Here is a 26,468-nt window from a genome sequence, read left to right as displayed (position 1 = left end):
TTATATCATTAGCATAATGATTGATTCATTATCCCTTCTTTGATAATTACTATCATTTCTGTCATTTTGCCTGCCGTAATCATAATAGCCTACATATATATATGTTATATTCCATTACGTCATATTCCTTCACTCTTTCAATCAGTTCATCTATAAATGGAACTTATATGAATATAGGAATTGTTTATAATTATTTTTCACTTGTGAACTAAACGATTTTCTGAATGTGGAACGGAAAATTACATTTACCAGACATTCTATTTATTGATACAAATCAGTCAGTCAGCTACACCCTAGGACCAAGCACATATATGCATCGGTTCAAGTTGCCACACCTCATTAGCACAACAAGATGAACACTGAATTCATAGGAGTAGTTACTTCAATGGTGATAATATATAGAAGAAAGTGTGTATAAGAATACAGTACAGGAAGGGAGAATTAGTTCGTAGAAAGAAAAATATAAAACAGTACAAATCAGTGCGTGTATGTGAAAGACTTAGAAGTTTCGAAATGAAATGACTTCATCTTTACAATATTTGTCCTTCTGGCTTAATAAAAGTTTATTAAAAGAAATAACTGAATGAATTGTTTCCTTTTTTTCACCTTTTCATACCAAATATTTCGACGAGAATATAATTTATGGACTAACTAATCAGATTTCCGGAAACATGTCTTGTATTTTAACATGGAATTCATTCATCCATTTGGCAAAATAACTTTTTGGCATTTTAGCTGATGTCAGTTCGTTGATGAAAACCCTAAGTCTAATTCCTAACTTAAACCATCAACTGTAAATCATAATTCTAATTCCTCATACCGCTTTATAACCCTTATTTAGCCGTAGTAAGAAGGTGAACCGTCTCAGGGTCACTTTGGCGTTGTTCAAAGGTCGTCCATAAATTATAGTTTCACCAGTAATTCTATTTGATATTATATTTTTATCAAACACTCAAAGGATACTTAAAGTAACGTCAATTTTAAAATGATTGAAGTGTACAAAATAACTGACAGATATTATGTCTTAACATGAATCCATTTCTAACAATATAACTAGATATGGAATCGAACTCATGATACTTATATATTTTAAGTTTAGATAGATTCTAGTATAAGACTCATCATCAGTCTCATTTAGTTTATAATTTATATGGTTGTGTTATTTATGTTAAATAGATTTTATCAGAAGGGGTTTATGGAGATTTTAGAAATTTCACAGATTGAAATCATGAGTCAGTTGAAGCTAGACCAACAAGGAGTGAATTTATCCCCACGTTTTAAGATAATATCGACTGAAAGTTACGTAATACATAAGTGAAGTGTATGTATAATCCCTGGATTAAAACCAAACAAGGAAAGAAAATATGTGAGTGAAATGAATATTATTGTAATCAACGAAAATACAAGTGGGGACAACCAATTGTATTTTAATACAAAATTACAGTGTTTTGGTAAAATATAAGAACTGTACTTTGAATTCCATCATTTGTCCTTGTCGACATAAGTAGCACACAACACCACACTATAACAAAAAGTAAGAATTAATTGGGTCCTTTATCAAATTTTATTTGATTGGCAATCAGATAAAGGTATTACACATTTCTCCATATGAAGACGAAGTTTATCACTTCGATTCACCATAACTTCGTTGTAAGAAACAAGTTCATGCTGAAATTAGTAAACTCTAGAAGACGACATATTACCGAGATTGCTTCCAATGTATATCTTGTTTCATAATAACCAAATGCATCAAATGTGCATTGAGTCGGTCCAACTCCTTCAAAACCTCTAAGGGAGATACTCATCAATTTGTCTGACCGTTTTGCTAATAAGTAACCTGATATGTTTGCCGTTACGAAAAAAACTGAATTAAAATTATAAAACTCCGTGATTTATCATCTATTTCTACTATCCAGCAAGCAGAAAATTTGAAACAAAGGTTGGTAGTATAAACCTTCTCTATGCATTCTATAACTTATCAACTGTAAAGGATGTTATCACTACTATTGAAGTTTAAGGAATAGGGTTTTTTCATGAAACTGTTTGTCTCATTTTCTGTAATTCTGAAAGAAAATAAATTCGAATCAAAACATTGTCCAGCGAATTTAACATTTTGCATCCTAACATCAGAACAGATCACAATATGTAAAATAATTATAAAACAAAGGTAGTTTACCACATGCTACATGGATAACTTTCCTTTACATGCTTTTCTGTTAACTAATTCATCACATAGTCTATTTAATGAAATGTCATGTAAAAATCAATTCATTGTTATATTAAGATTAAAACTCAGGAGAACTTAATCAAAATTAATGTCCTAAATTCGAATCTCTCAAGGCGAGATTGTGGATTCACACTGCTGAGGAGTTCCACGCTAGGACGAAACGGATATCCAGTACTTCCAGGTTTTCCATAATGTTCTAGTTTTAATTGACTCATGAATTCAACAATTAAATTAATATAATATCCACAAAACCCCTCTCTGATTATAAAAATAAAATTTATCGAAATTGTCCTAAACGAAGAAAACAAAAGAAACTATGTCAGGAGAAGTTTGAATGGAGGACCCGATAAATTATATTGGAACATTTACTTTATAAATGTACGTATTTAATCGTAAAAGGTCGTTTATATTACTTACAACTGACAGAAATTAGAAATTCCGATGATCAATAAATCTATGTCTTGGGTCACTGAAATTAATGTTACTCCCATAGAAACACAAAACCGAATACATATCAATGCTAAGCTCCTTAGACAAGTGATCATATTGTAACATTATCGATAAAATTTGACTAACACTTGGGCCTAGATAATTATCGCATTGATTTCAACAAGGTAATTAATTAAAATATTAAATGTTTTGTGTGTATATTATTATTAGTATGGGGATTTGTGGAGATTGTAGTATTTTAACAGTAAATTCCACGAGTCGATATAAGCTAGATTACCACTGAAAACCTGGAAGAATTTGACAGCCAATTCGTGCTATTATGGGACTCCTCAGAAGTGCGCATCCATGATCCCGCATGTGGGACATGAACACAGAATCTTCGGCCTCGGGTGCGAACACCCAACCTCTAGATCATTGAGTAGGCATCCGGTAGTGTTAATATCTGATTTTAATCAATCTATGATCTTGTGCAACCCATACTAGGACGAAACGGTCGTCCAGCGCTTTCAAGTATTCCATGATGGTCTAGCTTCAATTGACTTATGAATTTAATTATTAAAACTACTCTAATATCCACAAAAACCCATCACAATTGATTGATCACTGGGTGGTGATCAATGTCATGTTTGTCAAGTCATTCTTACTGCATATCGAATGCTATCGATCAAGTTCCCTCAAGATTACAGGTACACCTTGTTGACGAGTGCCAAGTAGCACGAAACCCGGGTCCAGAGTTTCCTGTTGACTACCTCCAACCACCATCTAATCACGAAAAATCCATCTCTGATTAACAGTATTATTTGGTTACTTATATTTCTTATCCGGCATCACATAATGACAATTTTTAACGAACAAATAGCAGAACACGCATTCCTATTTAAACGGAGTTTTTTTTATATTACATAGATTCAACTGTATTTTAGATAAATATCAATGATAATATTAATTAAAAGAGGCAATATGATTTATTTTGATATTTACCAATAATTTAATTAATTCATCCATCTTTCGGTTGCATGACAAAACCAACGAATATGATGAGAATGTTTCTTAACATTAATGAACAGTAGAATAGAGAAGAAAAACTAAAGAATAAAGTCAACAAATTTATTCTATAAGCTATGCAGGGAAAAGATGAAGATATATTCAATAGCTTACTATTACTCCACCGTTATCAATACTCACATCAAGTCCCATAGAAAGAGATGTTGTGTAATTGTAGTGTCGGTTATTATGTTAAACCCATATATACCTTATTCTAGCATTCGGACAGTCAGTCTATTCATTCTACTTGAGTCACATTTTGACCGTGTTAATTATTCGCTTATCCATCTTGACTGTTTTATACATGAGCGCATATGTGTGTGCTCTTCTAATCCCATTCATCACATGTGTAACTATAAATATTGATTGACGCTTGGTTAAAGGGAGTTGGTTCACATGCCTTCTGCACTGAGTGTTATTTTACTTCGCTCTCTTTTCTTCGCTTCATTCTCTGATTGCTTGTTCAAATCAATGAGTGCATGAAATATACATATTCATAATCCATTCTTTTATTTGGCTTATTTAATTCCGTTATTTACTAACGCGATCTAAGTCGATGATAATTTAAGAGGATCGACGAAATGTAAATCTCAATAACAATCAGAAACAATCTCACTGGAGTCAGATCCCGGGCCACTAAATGATATATTTGTTCTTTTTTCTTTTAAAACTAAAATACAACTAATATAGATAATAGTCATGGTGCCAAGTTGTCGGTAAATTGTAGCTTGTCATTCAGAAACTAGATGACTAGTGATTAAAGACCTATATATTTCTAAATCTTTCTTGGTTTTTTGAATAAAATCGAATTGCTTAAATGTTTAAAGGAAAGAAATGAAAAATGCGATAATGATCTGTCCTACAAACGGATGTCAGATAGAGAAAGATCGAAGGCGAAGGGCAATAAACAGCTGTTTCCCTGTGATTTAAAACTTAAAAACAATGTGTACCAGATTACCAATACAGGAGCTTGTTCGTGGCTACAGGTTTCGCCCCATGTTCAATAATTTTAGACCACTTAAATGAAACACAATACTTCACGTTTTCAGATACGATCAAATTGTAATATCACAAATTATAAAACTAGTAGCCTAAAAATATCATGCTTACGCTGGGTCTAAATGTCTTGAATTTGGTATTGTTTTATGAATTGAGTTCGCACTTCTGAGAGATTTCAAGCTGATGCCTTCTTTTTCGTAATTTTCAACAGCACACTAATCGATGTTATTCAATGTAAACTGTTATATAATCACTTTAGTACAAATAAAATCATAAACACATGAAGAGAGAGTAAAAATAGAGTTTCAAATATACTAGAAAAAATAAATCTGCTTTTATTGCTACTCCGGCAGTATTCGTAAATAGAAGGTGAACTGAGATAACAGATGTGTTTCCGTAAAACCTCTCCAACAAATTTTTTGATCAATTTGCGGAAAATCAATATTCTCCTGGTAACGTACTTGTAAATGTATTTTATAATAAATCAGACAGAAATAAAGGTATGGTTTATTGTTCAGTGAGTATTTCGTTTAAATGACTCTGCCAACCAGAAAATTGATTCTAGATAAAATAAAATGATAGTAATTTGTCTAACTGTTATACCTAATGATGAGAAGTCTAAATTTCTTAGGGACTATAAGATCCCGCAACATTTCATATGCGCTGTGATCATGAATAGGAATACAGGTCCAAAGATTTGTGTCAGCTGTATATCACTTACCGATTACTTGTCTGAAATATGTATGATTTATAAAATAATGTTAAAAACTAGAAAATCTGATGGATCATTCGGTTTCCTGTTTAAAGCCTTTAAAAAACCAAATGTTTTGAGATGTGAATACAATTATGAAACTATTTCAATAAATTTCTAATTTTTTAAAGGTATATTACAAATCTTTTTTTGTCCAACCTTCAAAAGAGAAGGCAATCCCATAAATTAATACTGATCTACCTAGTTGGGAGGTGTGGAATTTTGTAAAATTGAGTGTATCCTTTGACGATAAACCATTGTAATCTATATTCCATTATCAATATATTATGTTAAAAATATCAGGTATAAGATAATCATCTTCGGTGACAATGATCGATGATCACCCTATTTTATGAATCGACTAGATTTAGAAATAGAAAACAATTCCGTATTACAAAGTTAACACAGCATAAGAAACTATCGTTTTTAATGTTATTACTGTTTAAAACATGGACACATACTGGATAATAAGTCGTAAACTTGTAGGAAAGTGCTGTCCAGTGTTCTCTATTTTCTAATGACTTTCTAGACGATACCAAATTCATGATTTAAACAATTTTACTGGCAAATTAATAAACGTATCAATTTATTTGTTACATACTCAGTTACTATATTCTTATGAGAACGTTTTTAAAATTCTAATCACTTGCCCCTAGTCTACTTTATGATTATGTAAGGTTTTGTTCTTTCAAAAAAAGTGGAGAGAAAAAAGTCTCCTATTTATCGGATGTACGCCATGTTGTAACTGACCACCACATCCTCATGTATTTCAACAAAAAAAGTGGAACCAATCATGCATACGCATCATCAGCTCATGGAATTTTACATTTTATAATAAAACATTACAAGGGAATAAAATAACATTATTATCAGTAGGGGTTTTGTGAATATTATTAGTAACTTTAATAGTTGAGATCATGAATCAATTGAAGCTAGACCACCATGGAAAACCTGAAAGCACTGAAAAGATTAGTTGACGTTAGACATTCACATCATCGCATGCCGTCTCAGTAGTCTAGAGGTTAAATATTCGCGCGCGAGACTGATAGGTCTTCCCTTCGGATCTCGCGAGGCGGGATCATGGATGCGCACTGCTGAGGATTCCCACGATAGGACGAAACAGGCGTCTAGTACTCCCAGGTTTTCTATGGTGGTCAAGCTTCAGTTAACTCATGATTTCAATTTTATGCTTATCTATGCCAAAGTGAATGTTTTTTTCTGATTTCATAATGCCATATAATGTTGTGACATGATATATATATATATATATATATATATAATTTTTTGCCATAAAAACCATCTAACTTTATTTTATATTCATTAAATTACTTTCCTAAAACTGGTCTTCATATCTTTCATCTCAGCTTACTGTTCTAGCAATTGATGGAGGATATGATGCATTAGATCCTACTAGATTACAAAGATCACTTGATCATAATAAAAATTATCATACAGCTACAACACAAGTACTTATACATATATTAGATGAAAATGATAATCCACCTGAATTTCGTGGTCCAAGACAATTTGCTGTAGAAGAAAATCAAGCACCGAATACATGGATTGGTGATTTACAAGTAATAGATAGAGATGAAGGAAATAATAGTGAAGTGATATTTAAATTATTAACTGGTAGAATGAAAAATAATAGTAGTACTGAACAAACTACAAAAAGGAATAATGAAAATATTATACACCATAATAGTGTACCCATTCAATTACTTAAAAATGGAAGTTTATTTACTACAACATCATTGGATAGAGAAAAACAGGTAAGTATTTAGTTATGAGAATTGGACTTATATAATTCATGATTTCATCATGAAGGCTACTAGTTTGTAATTGATGTGGATTTTGCGCGGGGGTGGTTGTTTTGATCTCTATACAAGCAATTAGCTATCAGGACTCAGTAGCTAAGTGGATAACGCGATGGTGTTTGAAGCGAACGGTACTGAGTTCGAGTCCTGGAGTGAACATCAACTCTGGGATGCAGGTACATCGAACTGACGAATCCCAAATAGGACGAAACGCGCGTCCTGGATTCCCCTGCTAGCCACTATCCATCATTGCTTACAAAAAGCTTGTGAATTAACGCAGTATCGAGGCATACGCACAGCATGCACATATGCCAATAGCAGACTGATCAATTGCAGTCTTAAACCTTAATTGGAAGATACAAGCCAAACAATACCAATTGAATATATATGATTTATTCTAGTTTCTTGGCAGAAGTAATATGATTGATTCGTAATCTGACTAAGAAAAAACAAGGTGAAATGTAGCTTCAAGATGATTTACAGTTATGCGGCATGAAAATTCAACAACGAATTGATAGGCTTACATTACAAATGGCATTAACCTATCATCATAAGCACTTTTAATTATGAACTACAAAAACACTGTTAATTTATGACATAATTATTAAACATGGTGTGTTAGTGCAGACCTATGTATGTTTTCGAATACTGATTTCAATAAAAATGTTTAATTAGAACAACCTAAACACAGTTCATATAACGGAAATACCTTTTCGAATATTTACGTTATATAGGTCTTATACAAATAAGTTTGTACAATCTAGCTAGTTATTTATTTGATATTTAAGTCAAATGAAGTGATGTTTGGAGGTAATCAACAAGAAATTATGGACCTAGGTTTCATGCTATTTGGAACTGATCTACCTGACATTGGTCACTACTTAGTAATTAAGTAATTGTATGAACGTCTATTGAAATATCTGCTTTTTTTACTTTATCATTAGCTGTCCTTGAAACATAATTTTCTAAAATTTATCATAGTGTAAACTAAAACAATATATATATATATATATATATATATATCTTTTAGTTTGATCCTCGTCAGGCGTTAGTCTAATATTCAGTAATATTTACGTGCATATATGAAATTATCAAACCAATCAAGACTGTTTATAAGTCATTGATAACAGTGGAATGGATTACTTAAATAAACATAATAAGTAAAATGTACAAAATGACTGTATGATAGCCGGTACACTAATTGTATAAGAATAACAAAAACTTGAATCTATTTACTTTTCTACTGGTTGTTTGAGTCTTCCCATCGATGTTTAGGATTGCGATAGATCAATCTCTAATTGGCATATGTGCCTTCTGTACCGATTTCCTCGATATTACCTTAAGTCACAGGCATTATAAGCAAAGGGAATGGTGGCTAGCAGCGAAGTCCTGGATTTGCGTTTCATCCTATTTTAAACTCGTCATCTGGATGTACCTGACAATAAGTGACTGACCAATTTCAGTCCTAAACATCAATGAGAAAATTCAAAAATCAACCAAAACTTCAACCCATTTCACAAGATATTGGTTATCTGGATTCAGTAGCTGAGCGGTTAAGGCAATGGCGTTTAGAGCAGAAGATATAAGGTTCGAGTCCCGAGATGAACATCAACTCCAAAGTGAATGTCCAATTTGGTAACATGTGATGAAAAATTTAATTACTTAGGGCTTTGGCTATCAATCGTTCCACAAAAAAACCCTGTAGACTTTTAAACCGTTAGTGTTTAACCATAATGAAATCAATCATTCGAAATTTGAATGAAAATTCTTATGGGCCTAACAGAATAAGTAGATTATGAGTAAAACATATTTCGAAAATTTCAATGGTTTGATTTCAAAAAATGATAATATAACATTTAGTGATCATATGGGATTAGACTATATGTTTCTATTGTTTATTAATAGTTTATATATATAATCACTAGGTTTTGATATGAATGATTTGTACATGTATACCAATCTTCTAATATGAGATAGTGGAGAAGATTCATAGCTCAGGTGGATGATTTTGATGGAGTTCTCTGAGCTCAGAGTACAAAACTCCATCAAAATCTTCCAACATATCAATTTGAATATATTTCATATTAATTGACATATATTTGCGAAGTTTTTCTAAGTATTATATTAAAACACAATTATATGAACGAAGAAAATTCTTTACAATGAATTTCTCATCAGGTTCTACAATTATCTCATATCCAAATTATTAATCCATAAAATTGGCCATGTTTAAGGCAGAGTACATCATTTAAAATTGTAATATATGAACCACTATCTTATCTCAACATAGTGCACTCAATATCGAATCACTTAGACTAGTGACCACATTGCAACTTAGTCGGTAGCATTCGATCTGCACTAAGAAGGATCTGACACACATAATATTGATCAACATTCAGTGATCAACCAATTATGAATCAAGGATTGTTTGTCATATCAAATCAAATGAAATCGTTAATGTTGGGATGACTGATATGAAGTGTTAATTTGAATCAGTTAATAAGAAAAATGAAATTGTGTAACGAATGATCAGAAGAAATATGATCAACATGGGGGTGAGAGAGAGAGAATAATGTCAGAAATATATTGAATAATATACTGAATAATACGAACTAAGCAAGAATTAACAGATAGGGGTGGATGCCGAATAAATTTCTCAAAAAGGTTAGGAAGTGCAATAATAATAATAATAATGCCAAAGGTAAGATGTGTGGATAAGATAAGTTTAGGATATAAAAATGAACATTAATCAAAATTGATTGGTCACTAGATGGCGATCAATGTCATGCGTGTCTAGTCCTTATTAGTGCAGATCAAATGCTATCGATCATGTTGCAATGTGGCCACCAGTCTAGGTGACTCGACACTGCGGGCACTATGTATTGAGATTAGATGGTGGTTGGAGGTAGTCGACAGGAAATCTGACTGGGTGACACGAGATCGAATCCGCCAGGGAGCACCAGTTCCCTCAAGATTACAGGTACACCTTGCTGATGAGTGCCAAATAGCACGAAACCCGGGTCCAGGGTTTCCTGTCGACTACCTCCAATCACCATCTAATCTGAACATTAATCAAATTACGTCACCATATTATAAAATTAATTATTAACTAGTTAGACCCGAAGTTGGCCAGAGTAAAAGAAGCAGCTGAACATATTTTTTTGGATGCAAAGCTCTGTCTTTTTGATCCGAATAGCCATTGCTTCAGCCGTCTTCAGGATGTTCAGTCTGATGGCAAGAATTCAATCGCGTATAAATTTGATTAGGTACATTGTGATAGTGGGTTGTAACTGTAAGTGATTGTCAGTAATTTCATTCTATCATAAAAACCAAGATGAAAACACATGTTTCTCTAAAAAGAAAGATCAACCCTTATAGTTAGTACAGAAAACATTTTCTTACCATAAATTATGTTTAATCGGCAAACAAAACACATAGTAAGCATTTAAACTGTATAGATGATATGACACAAATTCTTGAGCAATTTATAAAACACGTTCAACAAAATCATCAACTTGATATTTTGGCTGCGATAATAGCTATTGATGACCTGGTAATCACATTAGCGTATTCCTGAATCTACAGTTAATGACCGATGGTACTGAGAGAATTTGAATAGAATTCAATAAAAATTTCTCAAGTAAAAATCTACTGATATGTAACCAAACAATCTTTTGGCAATAACTCACAGATTAATCTGAAAATTCTTTCATAGTTGCAGTCAATCGACCACTACGTTGTGACCAAAATCATATCTGTCTAGTCCTTCGATGCCGATAAAATTTTCCCAATCAAGTTGCAGTTTACTCATTAGCCTAAAGAAGTGAACATTGCGTGTACTATGTTTAGATGTTAAGTGGTTAGATATTGTCGACACCAAACCGATATTATTATTCTAACATATTCTAGCATTTCAGTTTTCACACTTCCTACATCTTAAAGGTAAGAGAAGAATGTACAAATTTATCAATTCGCTTGTCATTTATAAACATACCTTTTCATTTGAGATATTGTCATGACAACTTTTTAAAGTTAAAAACATTACAATTCTGTATAATCGAGAAGGTGAATACTTTGAAAGGTCAAACATACAAATGACATCATTTCAAATCATTTACAAGGAAAAAAAACTGATCGTGTTCTTGCTTTTAAGGTGAATTAGAGGGGGAAGGAAACTAACAATTTCTTTTTCCTTATTTCATATCATTGGAATATGATTCAATGTGCATTTTTATTATTCACTTTTTCTGTTTTATTTTTCTAACACAATTTCTATATTTAGTCATTATATTGTTTCGAAGTTGTCGTGTCAGATAAAGGTGTAGAAAGATCACATTCTACAGCTGACACAATCTGTGTACGTGTATTGGATTTGAATGATAACAGACCATATTTTGTTGAAATTAAAGGTGCTGAACAAAGTAAGTAAGAATAAATTGTTTGTAGAACTTAATTAGTTGTTCATTGTTGTTTAACAGTTTTACAAATTACACTTTATTTGTATTTAAAACATCCATGAATAGTCCAATCTAATTTTGTAAACTGATAAACTCTATATCTAGTAAACTACAATGAATTGAACTCATACGATTGATTTTAACAAAAATGACGTTTAATTAATAATAAATTATTATGTTTGAGAAAAAAATGTATTTCCGAATGATGGATAGTGGCTAGCAGTGGAATCCAGGGTGTGCATTTCGTCCTATTTTTGACTCGTCAGCTGGATGTACCTGCATCTCAGAGTTTATGTATTTCTGAGTGGTTTTTGGTGTGAGACTAAATTTGGAAATAACAATTTTAATGGACGAAGATTAATAGAACAAGTTAAAACTAGACTACATTCTGGATTACTTTTGTACCGATTTAGGACACATCATTGACCAAATATAGAACACACAGGAATAAACATATTATTATTGTTTGGTTGAATAGTTTGTAAAGATTAGTTTTATACAAAAAAACGTATTCTTCTAAGTTGCTTATTGTGTAGAGTTATGAGTAGGCAACATCAAGGTATTCCAAATGTTAATAACATAACTACCATGTTATCAATGGCTTTCAACACTTTTCTAATTAGTTATTGCTCATGAAAAAGAATATTTTGTAGCAAAACTCATTTTCTTAAACTTCCAAACAAAATAGCATACAGTGATGATTGAAGTATAATTAAGGTCAAAATAAGAATTGAGTTTTTCTACTTCAATCTGTGTAACACTAAACCAATGAATAACGACAATCACTTTATCAGAAAGGGGTTTTGTAGATATTATAGTAATCTAAAGGTTGGGCTCGTGAGTTAATTGAAGCTAGTCCACCATGGAAAACCTGGAAGTATCGGACGATTATTCAGTTTTATTGTACGACTCCTCAGCAGTGTGCATCCACGATTCTGTCCGCGGGATTCAAAAACAGGACCTATCAGTCTAGACCACTGAGCCGACAGCCAAAGGTGTTAATGTCTAACTTCAACCAATCCACGAAATTGAGTGACACATCCACCATTGCCCTCAGTGAATAACTGCCTTGCAACAGACAATGTTGAACTCCACTGGCCGCTTCTTCTCAATAGAACTCCAACAAATACCTTTTGAATCCAGCCGTCAGTGAGCATGATCATGATGATTATTATCAGAATTTCTTCAAACAATCCAAGTTCCTTTGATTATTAATAGTTATTCGTTTTCGTTATGAACCAAGTTACTAGGATTCAGTAAAATGGTATATTAAATCTACCTTTATATATATATATATATATGACCTTATACCAATTTTATCCAAGTATTCATATTCTTTAATTATCCTTACTTATAATTAATATTCAAATCAAATAATTGTAATAAAATAAATTTATCCTTTTTTTTAAAAAAAAAGTAGTAATAATGATAACATGTTCTAAATAGTTCCCTAACAATATACTACTACCGGCTACTCTAATACAATGTTTACAATAATTGTATAGTTTGGTTCACTCAATTACACTCAGTTACAAACGTATATAACTACTACTACTATTACTATTACTATTGCTACTACTATTACTACGACTAATGCTACGACTACGATTACTCCTACTACTCTAATGTTGACAGTTTTACAATTACGCCAAATATTCAACAATCACAACAACAACAAAAATATGAGATGATCACATAATAAAAATTAATTATGCCGAAAAATCATCAAATTAATAATAATAATAATAATAATCAGGGCAATGCTTTTAATATACTTTTTATATTTATATTACCATATTGATAATGTTACAATAATGGATTTGTTTGTTATTAATATCAAAAGAATATCTCTACTATTTATCATTTAGCACCATGATATATGTACATATATATATGTATATAGTCCTATTTGCTTAAATGTATAAACATAATTTCTGCTTAGAATAATACAATGTAAATATATGTTATATAGTATAAGGTAATTGAAATGAAATAATAGAACTAGAATATGTATCTTTTTTGAGGATTGATTGAATAGATCAATTTAGATGGTCTACATGAAGAAAAAAGGTGATTAGATTTGATGTCATTTATTTTAAGCATAATAGTGTTTAGTTAGTATTTGAATGATAAATGTCATAGGACATTTTATATATGATTAAAGTAAGTGTTTATTAATTTTAATGATTACTCTGGTTGTCAGAAGGAACTCGGTGTTCAGCATGAAGCGTTATAACTCTTCTAAATCAAGATCTTCTACCTCTTAGGGGAGAGTTTAAATAGTTTGAATTATCTTTTTCTGGTTAGCATATTTTTAGCGAGTTATTTTTTTACGGGATGGGGTCGCTAACCCTATGCCCAACCCTACTTTTTCATTCGGGGTTGCAACCGGCAGTAACCTTAGAGGGGCTCCAGGCGAAGATTCGATTAGATCTAATGTCATTTATTGCGAAGACAGTAGTGTTTAGATAGTATTTGGATGACAAATACTTCAGGAATTTCAAATACGATTAAAGTAAATGTTTATTACTGGATACAATTCAGTCATTTTACTCGGATCGTTTGTTAGCAGTTAAAAGAAATCCGAATTTCAGGGTTTCCATCAATTAATTAAGACATTTAACATTTCATCTATTTGGAAATATTTAGAAAACTATCTAGTTTAATCAGTGTTAATTAATAAAGTAACATTAATATAGGATAGATTGTTTCTGTTAGCGATGAGCTGTGGTTTCTCAAGGTCAGTATTCACGACCGTAATGGATCAGTCTCTGATGCCAAATGCTCATCCTCAGTGGATTGCCTCAATGTAGCATTTGGTCAAAATTTATGATATAGTCGATATGGGGCTAGCGCATTAAAATCCAGAATAAGCACTTTTGTTCTTGTTTAAGATTTATCATTTGGATATACCTGTGTCCCAGAATCGATGTTCATAGGGAGCACATATGGAAACATTCACTGATAGACTGTAATTCTGGACATAACGGACGAGAAATAACAAACATTTACTAATACGTTCGTGATAATTGACTGGTTTAGTGACTGTCTGAACTCTGTAATTTAAAGGTTAACACAGTGGTGTTTAGACCGAATGGTATAGGGTTTAATTCCCAGTGTGAGTATCAACATTGGATCATGAAGCTTTTATCGTTCTACTGAATGACATCATCAGCACAAACATCAGGTAGATTAGATAATTACTGGAAGTTTGACCTGGAAATGCTTAACTTTAATATTCAATCTTATTTTTAAAATCATTTTACAATTTTATTAAAAAAAACTATTAATTCTTTCGAGATAAACAAAGCCACACTTTTTTATAGGAAAATGAAACAGTCTAAAAGCAGTATCCATCATTTGTTATCCTATTTACACGATTAGATCAGTTAAGAATTATTGATGAACGACAGCTCGTAACATGATAAGTGTAGAAGATTTGTAGCTCAGTTGGATGATTTTAATGGAGTTTTTCTTCGACCACCCAGCTCAGAGAATAAAACTCCATCAAGATGATAAGTGTAAAACTATACTTCATCCAAGATTTTTTCTTCTAGAAATAACTCATCCTTGTCATTCTTTTTTTCGCAACATTTTAGTTGATGTTAATAAAACATTATTGAATGAATCATTATCAGAAACAACTTATTCTACAATATCACAAGTCAATTCAATTAAACACAATGAAATCAAAGTGAATTATTCACAATATCCTGTAGTACGTGTATCATACAATGAAGTACCAGGTTATTGTGCATTAGTTGCTAGAGCAATTGATGAAGATGAAGGCAGAAATGCTCAACTACGTTATGGAATAACACGTCAATATTCATATATTACTCAACAAGGATTAAAAGATGGAAATGTACTTGATGCATTTACAATGGATCAACCAAGTGGTCGTGTTATGTTAACAAGAAGTTTGAATTTAAACGAACTTGGTTCATATGAAATGGTAATAACTGTGGAAGATAATGGAGAACCAGTTCAAAGAGCAGAAAAGGTGAATAATTAAAAGATTAGATCTTAGAAATTTGTTTTTTGAAATTTTTTTTCCGGTTAATAAGTTCACTTAATTTGATTTGTAATACACAGTAGAGTTTAGATTACTGACGATTCCTAAGTTTCCATTTTAGCATTCTTGATAAGAATAACTATCTTGAATGTCAATAGACCACCTTGGTACATTTTGAGACAAATAATGGTATCTTTAAAGCTTTAGATAGTTCTAAAGAGAAAACAACTAGTCATCAAAACAATTTATCTACTTATTAATATTAATCATATTCAGTGTACCGTTTTGTTGAAGTGTTGAAACTTTCATTTTGATATGATTCTGTAACTTAATTACATTTTCAATCTGTTAGATAACGATTAGATAATTTAATAGTTTACAAAAATGATCATGCTTAGATCATTTGGAAACATTGAATAACTATTATGTCCTACTACGGAACTTCTTAATAATGCGCATTCATAACTTCTTCAAGAATCTAGCTCAGGAAAATCTGATCTTAACTCTCAGCCAACTGAGCTACGATACAATGGTTTGCATATTTAACCTTAATATATTTGTGATACTGTACAAACATCTCGTGGTACTGTTGATAAATAACTTCCTCAAAATTGAAACTGTTAAATTCCACTAGACGCGGTCACTCACTAAAACCACAGGAATTATCATTCAGCAATGGTTATAAGTGAGCACATGGTCATAACAATACTAATCAAGTGTTTGTTTTAAATGATTGATAAGGAATGTAACGTTTTCTAAATTCTTGGCCTACTCAATCATGATTAGTTTTTAACCGGAACACCAGAGTCGAAATTTAGAAATCGGTTTGAACCATACATTAATACATGTGAGACAGAATAATATAACAATCATCACTTCAAATTTTCGTTTAAAAACGACCGCCAATGAAAAACAACATCAGACTAATATAAACTATTAATTCAGAAGTAATTGATTATAAGGGAAGTTTACATTATTGTTGAAAAATAATTTTTCAGGATTTTCTATGAGCTTTTTTTTTCAAAAGATTCACATTTACTACTCTTCTACAAAATCTTACTTACTTACGCCTGTTACTCCTAATGGAGCATAGGCCGCCGACCAGCATTCTACAAAATTTTACATTGTTATTATTAGCTTTATTCAATATTATAGTTTTGGTACAATATAAAATTCTCAGCACAAAGTATTTTAGCGTGTTTCCGTTTCTTACGTCTTGGTCGATCTTGACGACAACATATTGAGTAATCACTAGTTATGTGTTAGCAGTTCAGGAATAGACATCTGATTAATGTATATTCTTCTCGATGCATATTGCCAGCTACCACGATGTTTCTGATTGATCCTATTGTAACTTTTCATAAACGCACCTGAATAGGTTATGCAATTAATAGCCATAATGATGTATTAAAACAAGATAAGATAACTTGTTAAAATATCTAGATGACAGGAACAGGTAGCCTAGGTATTCAAGCAGGCCACCATGTACATAAACAATGACTTATATGATAATTCTGAGGGTGTGCACTATCCTCCTTGTTAATTTTAAAAGACTGTAATCGTCCAAACTCCTAACAATAAAATTCATGCCGGTTGTGGAAACCAGTGGTTATTCTGACTGAATACCATAGTGGTTGAGTCGTTGAAACTATAAGTATTAATTTCAAGATTGTGAGAACATTAGTCCCGAGATGTAAGTACAGCTAGCTGATGAATTTTCAATAGAACGAAACATGCGTCCTCAAATTCACTGTTAACCACAATCTAGCTATAATAATGATGTTTATGATAATTTGTAATTAAGCTTGCTTACTTATTTTTAAAATGTCTATTTTTCGCTCAGAGAAACAAAACATTCAGCGACAATGTTTTTATGTATTAATATGGAATGTCTTAGAATATACTTATCGAGATACAGGTAGATCTCAACCGTTTATACAATTTGCAGCATTACTGTAACCTTCGAATTATGTAAAAACAATTCCAAACATAAAGTTTAATCATGGTTTTAACTTTTTTAAAACCAGCTCAGATATATTCAATTCCACTTAGTAAATAAATTTTCTTTTACATATATACAGCTTGATACAAAACAATTTGTAGTTTTGTATATTTTCATATTTCTGTCTTCTAATTGAGATCATGAGTCGATGGATGTTAGATCACCATTGAAAACCTGGAAGCACTGGACGGCCGTTTCGTCCTATTGTAGGACTCCTCAGCAGCATGAATCAATATAATGGAAGATAGTCACGCAATTTCTCGGATCGGTTGAAGTTAAACATCAACATCGTTGGATGCCGGCCCAATGGCCTAGAGGTCAAGCGTTCACGCGTGAGACCAAAGGCCCTGAGTTTCAGTCCCACGAGAGGGATCGTGGATGCATACTGCTGATGAGTCCCACAATAGGAAGAAACGGCTGTTCAGTGCTTCCAGGTTTTCCATGATGGTCTAACATCAATCGATCTATGATTTCAATCACAAACTTAATAATCTCTACAACCCTATATTGATAATTTCTATCTTTATTTTCTCTTTCAACTTCTATATTATCTCTATTCATTCAAGACTATTCAATTAATTATTGAAGCAAGTTCAGCTCGTGGTAATTGGTTATTCCCTGAAATTGAACAAAATCGTGATTTTTCTATATTCAATTCAAAATATACAATCACTGAAGCACATACAATTCTAATTGTAATTATCTTATCTGGAATATCAGCATTTTTAGCAGCTTTATTAATTAGTGCTATATTATGTATGATTAAACCATGTAAAAAATCAAGAAATTCCAATCAATTGAATAAGAATATTTCAAAAACACTTAATACTCATAATATGGCTGTTGATATTGGTATAAATAAAGAATTTAATCCAATAATATGTGATTATGATGGTGTTGATTTCAATTTATGCAATCATCATCAACCTAGTAGTTATACATCTGTAGGAAATATTGATCATTTATATGGTCCATTGTATCCATCCATTGGTCAACATTATCATGAAGGATTACCAATAACTACTAGTGATGGATTAACAGTATCTAGTATGGAAAATTGTTACCTACCACCATATAACATGTTCAGCATTAATAATAATGATAATGATAATCAGGTTAATTCATCAACTACTGTTTCAATTCAAACAACATGTATAAACAATGTGAATGGTGTAGAACAAGATTTGGGCAAAATACAAACAAATGGTAAAACATTATATGCTCAAAAATCTTCATCACCGGTAAATGTAATGCTAAGCACAGTGAGTTAATATTAGTTTAGTATATTTTTTAATGTTTAGTTATTTTTAAAGATCATTATTAATTGGAGTTTTTCATTATAATGTGATAATGTGGTGTGTGCTACTTATATTGACATAAGTAGTATATGATGTTAGTCGTAAACAGAAGGTCTGGAAGCAGAGAGACAAGAGGATCGAACAGTAAAGAATGGAAACAAAATGCAGTTCGTATGAAAATGAAAGAACAATGAAGTCTGAGTCATTTTGAGACAGTTGATGGACATTTTGCAAATTAAGCATTTACTTTATGATTGTTAAATTTTATTATCAAGTCCTGTAATTTCGTGTTAAATACATCCGATTGTCCCCACCCGTGTTCTGCTCACTACAATAACATCTGAAGAACCATTGGAAATGAAGAAATAGTGGACAGTTATTTTATCCTATTTAAGTACTTCTTCTAGGCTGTTGGTTTCGAATTTCAATTCCAGTCGATTTATAGTCTTGTAAGACAAGTAAAATGTTCACAAATTATGTAATTCACTTGGATAAATCCAATAAATCCTTTAAATAACTTTCAACTATATTTATGCAACTGGAGTACGCGATTTTATTACTTGTCCGAAGAGACATGCATTACTGACTAGACTTCGAGCTATTGTCACCTTTTCATATGTATGGTAAGAGTATACAGCCCAACGTATGATGATTATTCCGAGTCCAATTCATCCACTGCTGAATTTAGTTTGGCTGTACGGACTGATCATCCAGGATCTAAAAAAATAAACTGTAAAGTGATATTATAAGTGTAGTAGTTCATGTATGTTAATACATGAATATATAGAATTTTATTCGCTGTACTCTTCATTACGTTGAACATGGTTTTAAATTGAACAAGTGCTTAGTATTGGATACATGCAGTATATTACAAGTTGAAAAAATGGTCAAAATAATATGGATCTTTAGATTTCAAACTATTTAAATGAACCTTCCTTTCATATGACTTCAAAACATTGACTTGTATGAAAAAAGATTCAAGTTTCTACCATTAAATCATCAATATTGGTTTCTCAAGTAAGTCTAATTTAGACAAACTAAAACTGCAATGAATACATACAGCTAATGAATTTTAATTTTTATAGTTCAGATCATGAAATGATCTTAGACTACCATTGAAAGTATGAAACAGATGGATGTTTGTTTCATCCTAGTACAGGACTGCTTAGTAGTGTACATCTACGAATCAGCCACAGGTGATCGAGACTTGAACCTTTAATCTTCAGCACGAATGCTCTAGATCATTGAGCTAGAATCAAATATTATACATGTTAACCTCCAATCAACTCACGAGATTGCTTGATCTTCATCGATTGTCCCACACTAAACATAGTTGAAGTCAACTGGTTACAGCTTCTCATTTGAACTCCAGGAGTTACATCTTGAATCTATTCATTATTTCTTAATACTACACATGAATTTTTATAAGCAATTTAGGAAAAAAATATTCTTAAATGAATTTAGATCTAAATTTCATTCTATTGCTATTGTTTAAGAACAAATTCAACTGAAAACAAATGAATTAGTCTGTTCCAAATCAAGTATTTTGACTAGTGATAGTATATGTTAATTACACTTGTAATCAAATATGATTACTTGATTATACTTTGTTTATAGTTCAAACTAAATAGAATCAAATATGAGTAAATATTACAAGTGATATCATTTTAACATTTCATTTATTCTTAAGTAACATATTTAAGAAGTTTATGAAAAACAAAGCTTTAAACTTCATGTAAATATGTTTGATTTCATAGACCCAGCAACCACAACTGAGTTATCTTCATTTGGAATATCCAAATAATGACTGTCATAAGACAATACCGGATATATCATCGTATAATATAACTTCAAGATGTTCAACATATTCACCACAACACTTTAATTCTTACTGTCCATCATTTCAACCATCAACAATGCCAACTACTTCACATCCTTTAGTATCTTCAAATGATCCTAATCTCAGATCAGATCTTGTTGTTATTCAGTGCACAAAAACACCACCTCCTTCGACATATTATTATCAACAAAATAGAACTGATTCATTATCGCCAAATTCACTGTATAATACATCAACGATATTTGATTTCGGTCCAGCTAGTTTAATGCGTCCAAGTTACACAAATCAAAATATTCCGGTTATTAGTGAATGTATTGTTAAAGATCCACGAATTCATAATTCAATCATTGGTGAAGAACAAAGGTCAGATAGTGGTCGTGGTGCTAGTGATGAAGAGAATTCTAATCAAATTCAACTAGTTAACACACTGCCAACAACAACATCATTATCATCTGGAAATGAAAAACACTTAGATGAAACTACATTAGATACCCCTGTACATCAGTCAAAGAAAAGTCAAAATTTTCGATCAAGTACACTTAAATATTCTATAGAGAATTCAAGTCATATGACAACCGGTCTTTTATTCCCAAGTCTTCCAAGGATTAACACATGTAAGTGCACCTTATTTTTCCCGGATGCCTTATAAAATTTCAATATTGCGATCATATTTTCAAAAACTTTTTCCAATAACCTTGTAACTTTGATTTGCATTGTGAGTTGCTTTACATAAAAAAATTGAAATCATATGTAGTGTATTGTAGTGCAATTTTATTTATTTATTTGAACACAGAAATATTGGTACAAAAAGGCACCTAATACATATGCACTACACAAGACACTTGATTTTTTTTGTCGGCTGTGATACTGACGGATGCTCAAATCAAAGCAGGTGATTTTTTTACAGGGCTTATAAGAGGATCTAACGGTCTGACCCACAAGGTAGTGGAACAATGTCAGGAGATGCAGTCCCATAATAGTCGGTGGCCAATAATTAGTTCATGCGCCATTCGTTCACTCAGGATGCTGCAGCCCGTGTACACCGTTGTTTTGAAATCAGAGTTTTCCAATTCCCCTTGGTGGACCTTCCGTGTCCACCAACCCGGTTAAAGCGCCCGGCATTTGCTTTTCGTCCTCTCAATTTCGTAAACAACACACCCGCCATGAGAGGTCAATGAGTAGGACTCCTTTGTCAGTAGCATTTCGAAAGAAAGAACTAACTCTCACCACCCTCGGCTGTACAAGGGCATTTGGAAGCTGAACTGTATTACAGTAATTACAGAAATGTTAAATATGAGACAGACTGATATTCTGTTCTAAATTTATGAGATATTCAATGGATTTTAGCTATCACAGCATATTAACAAACTGTCTTATATTTATATCCTAATAATATTTATTTTATCCTTTTAAATACATCCAATTGTTCTGGCTCTTATACCCAAGCATTTAAAGACTTCATATTATCAGCTGAATTGATGATAATTGATTATGATTCTAAACTTTCTAATCACCTCAATTGTACAATCATAAGAACACAATATTTTTTCACTATAGTAATAAGAAATAAATTTCAATGAAATTAAATTATGTAACATATGTGTCCACATGTTTCCATGCTCCAAAAAAATTTGAAGAAAAAAACAAAAAAATATTTTTTTTCTCCTTTATGATTTTGTAATTTAGACAAAACATTAAATTATACAACAGAAAGAAACATCTTGTATTTTTCTTCTTAACACCGCATAATAAAATAATCAATTATTTTTTTCTGTAAAACAAAATAATAAGCCAGAATGTTTTATTTTTCCAATCACATGGATATAAATTAAGTAATATGGGAGGGGGGGTTTAAAAAATTATTTTGAGGAAAATAGAAAAATCTTGTCATTCGCTACTGATCCATTTGGTTGACGACTAATTTTTAACAAAAAATTGTCTTCGAATAAACTTTATATGGCTGTTGTAGACTAATCTTAATCACTATGGTTACAATCATTTAGTGACAAATATAATACTTTATTCGTTGCGTAAAGAAGATTTGCTGTATACATGTATATATATGTCGTGACTCACTGTAATTCGCTTCTTCAGGGAATAAATACATTTTCTAACTAGCGAATGTTTTAATACTACAAGTAACTAATGAAATTAAATACTTAGTGCATACAACTAAGGTTGATTTGCTTAACAATGTCATTTATTTTAGTATTGATTTGATGTGAAAAATATTTCTGATATGTCTATGTTTATTAGCATATGCAACCTAGTTGGTTGAGTAGTTAGGCCTTCTTTTTCATTAGACATGTTGGGGGGGGCAGCAAAATGTATTTGAATTCAACATTACAGAATCTCTTAGTAAAATCTTAGAACTATATAGTAAATACTTGGTTTACAAAATGTCCATCGATTGTCTCAGAGTTAATTGTTTCGTCATTATTATACCAATCACTCTCTATTCTCGTTCTCTTTTCTTTGTTCTTCCTAAACTTCTGCTGTCAGGCATTCCGATTTCGATTGGTGATACATACTACTTATATCTATCTACATCAGTAGCATACACTACAACAATATAAAGTTAGCTGTCTGAAAATTTTAAACATAGAACACATTTGACGTTATTGAAATAGGTGTTCTACATTAACGAAAAAACGAGGTTAGGAAGGTTAATTTAATTCTTTTTTCGAATTTCATTTCCCGATATATAAATTTAGTCTTAACTTTGTGTTCACAAATCTAGATTTATTTACTACGTAAACTAACTGAAATATATGCCATATGTAACTAGTATTAATAATAATGGGATAGGATACATTATATGTTCCACTGACATGGATCTTTATTTCTTGTTTCTTAAGCAAATGTCATTTATCTATACTGGAAATTGAGAACAAATGTTAAATGTTTATTTAATGTAATCATATTCTCCCCAGGGATATTAATATTAACAATAATAGTTTTACCATTCTGTGCAAATCCTATTGCTTATCAACTATATTTTTTCTCTCTTTAATTTGCTTAGATGTTTACTCTTATCTCTACCATCTGGTAGAATCAAAAACGTAATAGATTTGTATCAGATCATATACATGTTTATTTAACTAAATATATTCCTTTGATAAACTTAGCTGTTATTCCCTCAGAGTATCCAATAACCTAGGCATATGAATAAACACTGAATATAAAGAAAAAAAACTGTTTAATACCAAACAGAGCAGTAAAGATGCAATATGTTATGTTATTCATAACAGCTTAATGTAATAAAAGCAAAAAAACCCACTGTGTAAATATGTTATTCCGAAAAATAATAATGAAAGAGAAGCTTTATTATCCAGATCATATATTATCAGAAACTATTTAAAACAAAGCCTTGCCTCTTTTTAAGCAAAGATGGATAGTGGCATCCAGGACGCGTGCTTCGTTCTATTTGAGACTCGTCAGTTGGTTGTACCTGCATCCAAGAGTCGATGTTCACTCTGGGACTCGAACCCAATACCGTTCGCTTCAAACGCTATAGCGTTATCCACTTAGCTACTGAGTCCTGATAGCCACCTGCTTGTGCAATGGGGTGAAGTTTAAATTCACTTGATGTTGTTTCACTTGTATTTTCCCATTGCTGTTTAGGATTGCAATTGGTCAGTCTCATGTTGGCATGTGTGCATCCTGTGCGGATTGCCTCGATATAGCCTTAAGTCACAAGCTTTTTAAGCACAGAATTACCTCATAAGAAGATATATTTATTGCATTAAGAACACTAGATACTACTTATGTAGCTTTGACATATTAGTGGTATATAACATTTTTTATTTCATAAAATTCATTTTTCTATTTTAACTATAAGTTTTTTGTTAAATGTATCAGCTTCTATTGATGTACATAAATACCCGATATACTTTGGATTACTCTAATTAGTAAATTTTCTTTGTTATTGGTTTCAAATAAAAGTAAAGAAAGAACTCGCTTAGTCACTTTTAGAATCATGATCATAATTTTCTGCTGTGTGTGTGTTCTTATGTTACTCATAAACAACAGAATAGAAAATGGCGAAATTATATTTTGCATCAAATACTATGAACTATTGAATGGAACTTTTGTTCATTATACATACAGCTCAAAGTAGTTTACTTGAATCTCGATGCTATCTTATTGAAAATGATCGTCAGAAAGACCTGAAGTTATGTTCTTCCTAGTGCATTTAAATCATCCGAGAAATAGATACTTCTCGTATTATTCAAACTCATATTATCATGTTATTATCTTAAGCCATACTATTGAATTATTTTGATACTTACACTGGTTGATAGTTTATTAATCAATCTCATCCTATCTGTCTATTCATTATTGTTGTTAATCCTCACCAATCAAATTACAATACGGTTACTAATTTAAGTAAATCGACATGGTGGTTTTCATTTACAAAAAAGTGTCCAAACTTACTAAATATTCCTGATGTATATCAGCTAACTTAAAATAGACACTCATGGTTTCTATCTATCCCCTTCAACTAACATATAATTACTGATCATTTTTGGAAAGCTCTTCAAGTCCACATAATAAAATCAATCAATCAATCAATCAATCTTACATTTATTACTATTCTTAAACATTATGAAACAATAGATTATAAGTTTTACAATGTTATTAATAGATTGTTCATTGTTTTATTTTTAGGTAAACAATCAAAAGATCAAAGTCTATTAGGTACATTTCAACAAAAACCATTTACTCGTAATTCCATTAAAGATTCTTATACAAAATAATCCATTGATCAATTTAAACAAATTCTACTCTCAATAGTTATCAACACAAAGTTGTTTTTTAAGAAAAAATTATTATCCAGTTCAATTACAAAAATCCTGATCATGGTTCACATGTATGAAACAAGTATTACCCATCTTATCTCCATATAAGTTCATTCAGCGTAAAGATTATTACATATATACAATAATAAATGTGGAGTATCATTGAAACAGCTGTTTAAGTTTTGTCTTTTTCTCCACTTCTTCTTCTTCTTCTTCTTTTCACCACTAGAATTTCATTTTTAACCACTTTTCATTGCGTAAAACACACCACTGTCTTTTATTTTATAGACACATTATCTATTTATTGTAAATTTATACAATAATAAACATGGGTAGAAAGCATTTCGAATTGAACATTACGAATTACTACTAGTACTACTACTACTACTATCATTACTGCTACTACTACTATTACTATTAATAGTAATGATAATAATAATAATGGAAAACAGGAATGTTGTCTCACGAATATTTTACATGCAATAATATATGAATGAAATTGTATATGTAAAACTAATTTGAATCTTATGATTATCATCTTATTTGTTTTGTCAATTTATTATTTCTTTCTGATTTGGTTATCAAATGTTAATCAAATCTTCTCTCTATACACATATACATACACAAATACCATACAAAAGTAAACAAATACTTAAAATAATAACGTACTACATTCGAGAAAAAAGAAAAAAAAATTACCTATGCAAACAATATGAAATGTCTATGTTTTATACATATTTTTTTTATTTATAATTAATTTGCTTCA

General features: G+C 31.3%; 1 protein-coding gene across 1 annotated transcript in view; it reads left to right on the top strand.

Annotated features, from left to right (window-relative positions):
• Nucleotides 1-25,660, top strand: part of MS3_00010749 (uncharacterized protein) — a gene marked incomplete at its 3' end in the record, with an annotated part of 93,588 nt that extends 67,928 nt beyond the window's left edge. Inside the window, exons 6-11 of the mRNA XM_035732728.2 lie at nt 6,836-7,243; nt 11,571-11,709; nt 15,345-15,748; nt 18,329-19,024; nt 20,818-21,514; nt 25,572-25,660. Of these exons, the coding sequence (XP_035585893.2) occupies nt 6,836-7,243; nt 11,571-11,709; nt 15,345-15,748; nt 18,329-19,024; nt 20,818-21,514; nt 25,572-25,660 (2,433 nt within the window). The remainder of the gene's footprint in view (nt 1-6,835; nt 7,244-11,570; nt 11,710-15,344; nt 15,749-18,328; nt 19,025-20,817; nt 21,515-25,571) is intronic.
• Nucleotides 25,661-26,468: the final 808 nt, after the last annotated feature.

Source organism: Schistosoma haematobium, chromosome 2, assembly GCF_000699445.3.
Source record: "Schistosoma haematobium chromosome 2, whole genome shotgun sequence".
NCBI classification, from domain to species: Eukaryota; Metazoa; Platyhelminthes; class Trematoda; order Strigeidida; family Schistosomatidae; genus Schistosoma; species Schistosoma haematobium.
This window is presented reverse-complemented; position numbering and strand designations above follow the sequence as displayed.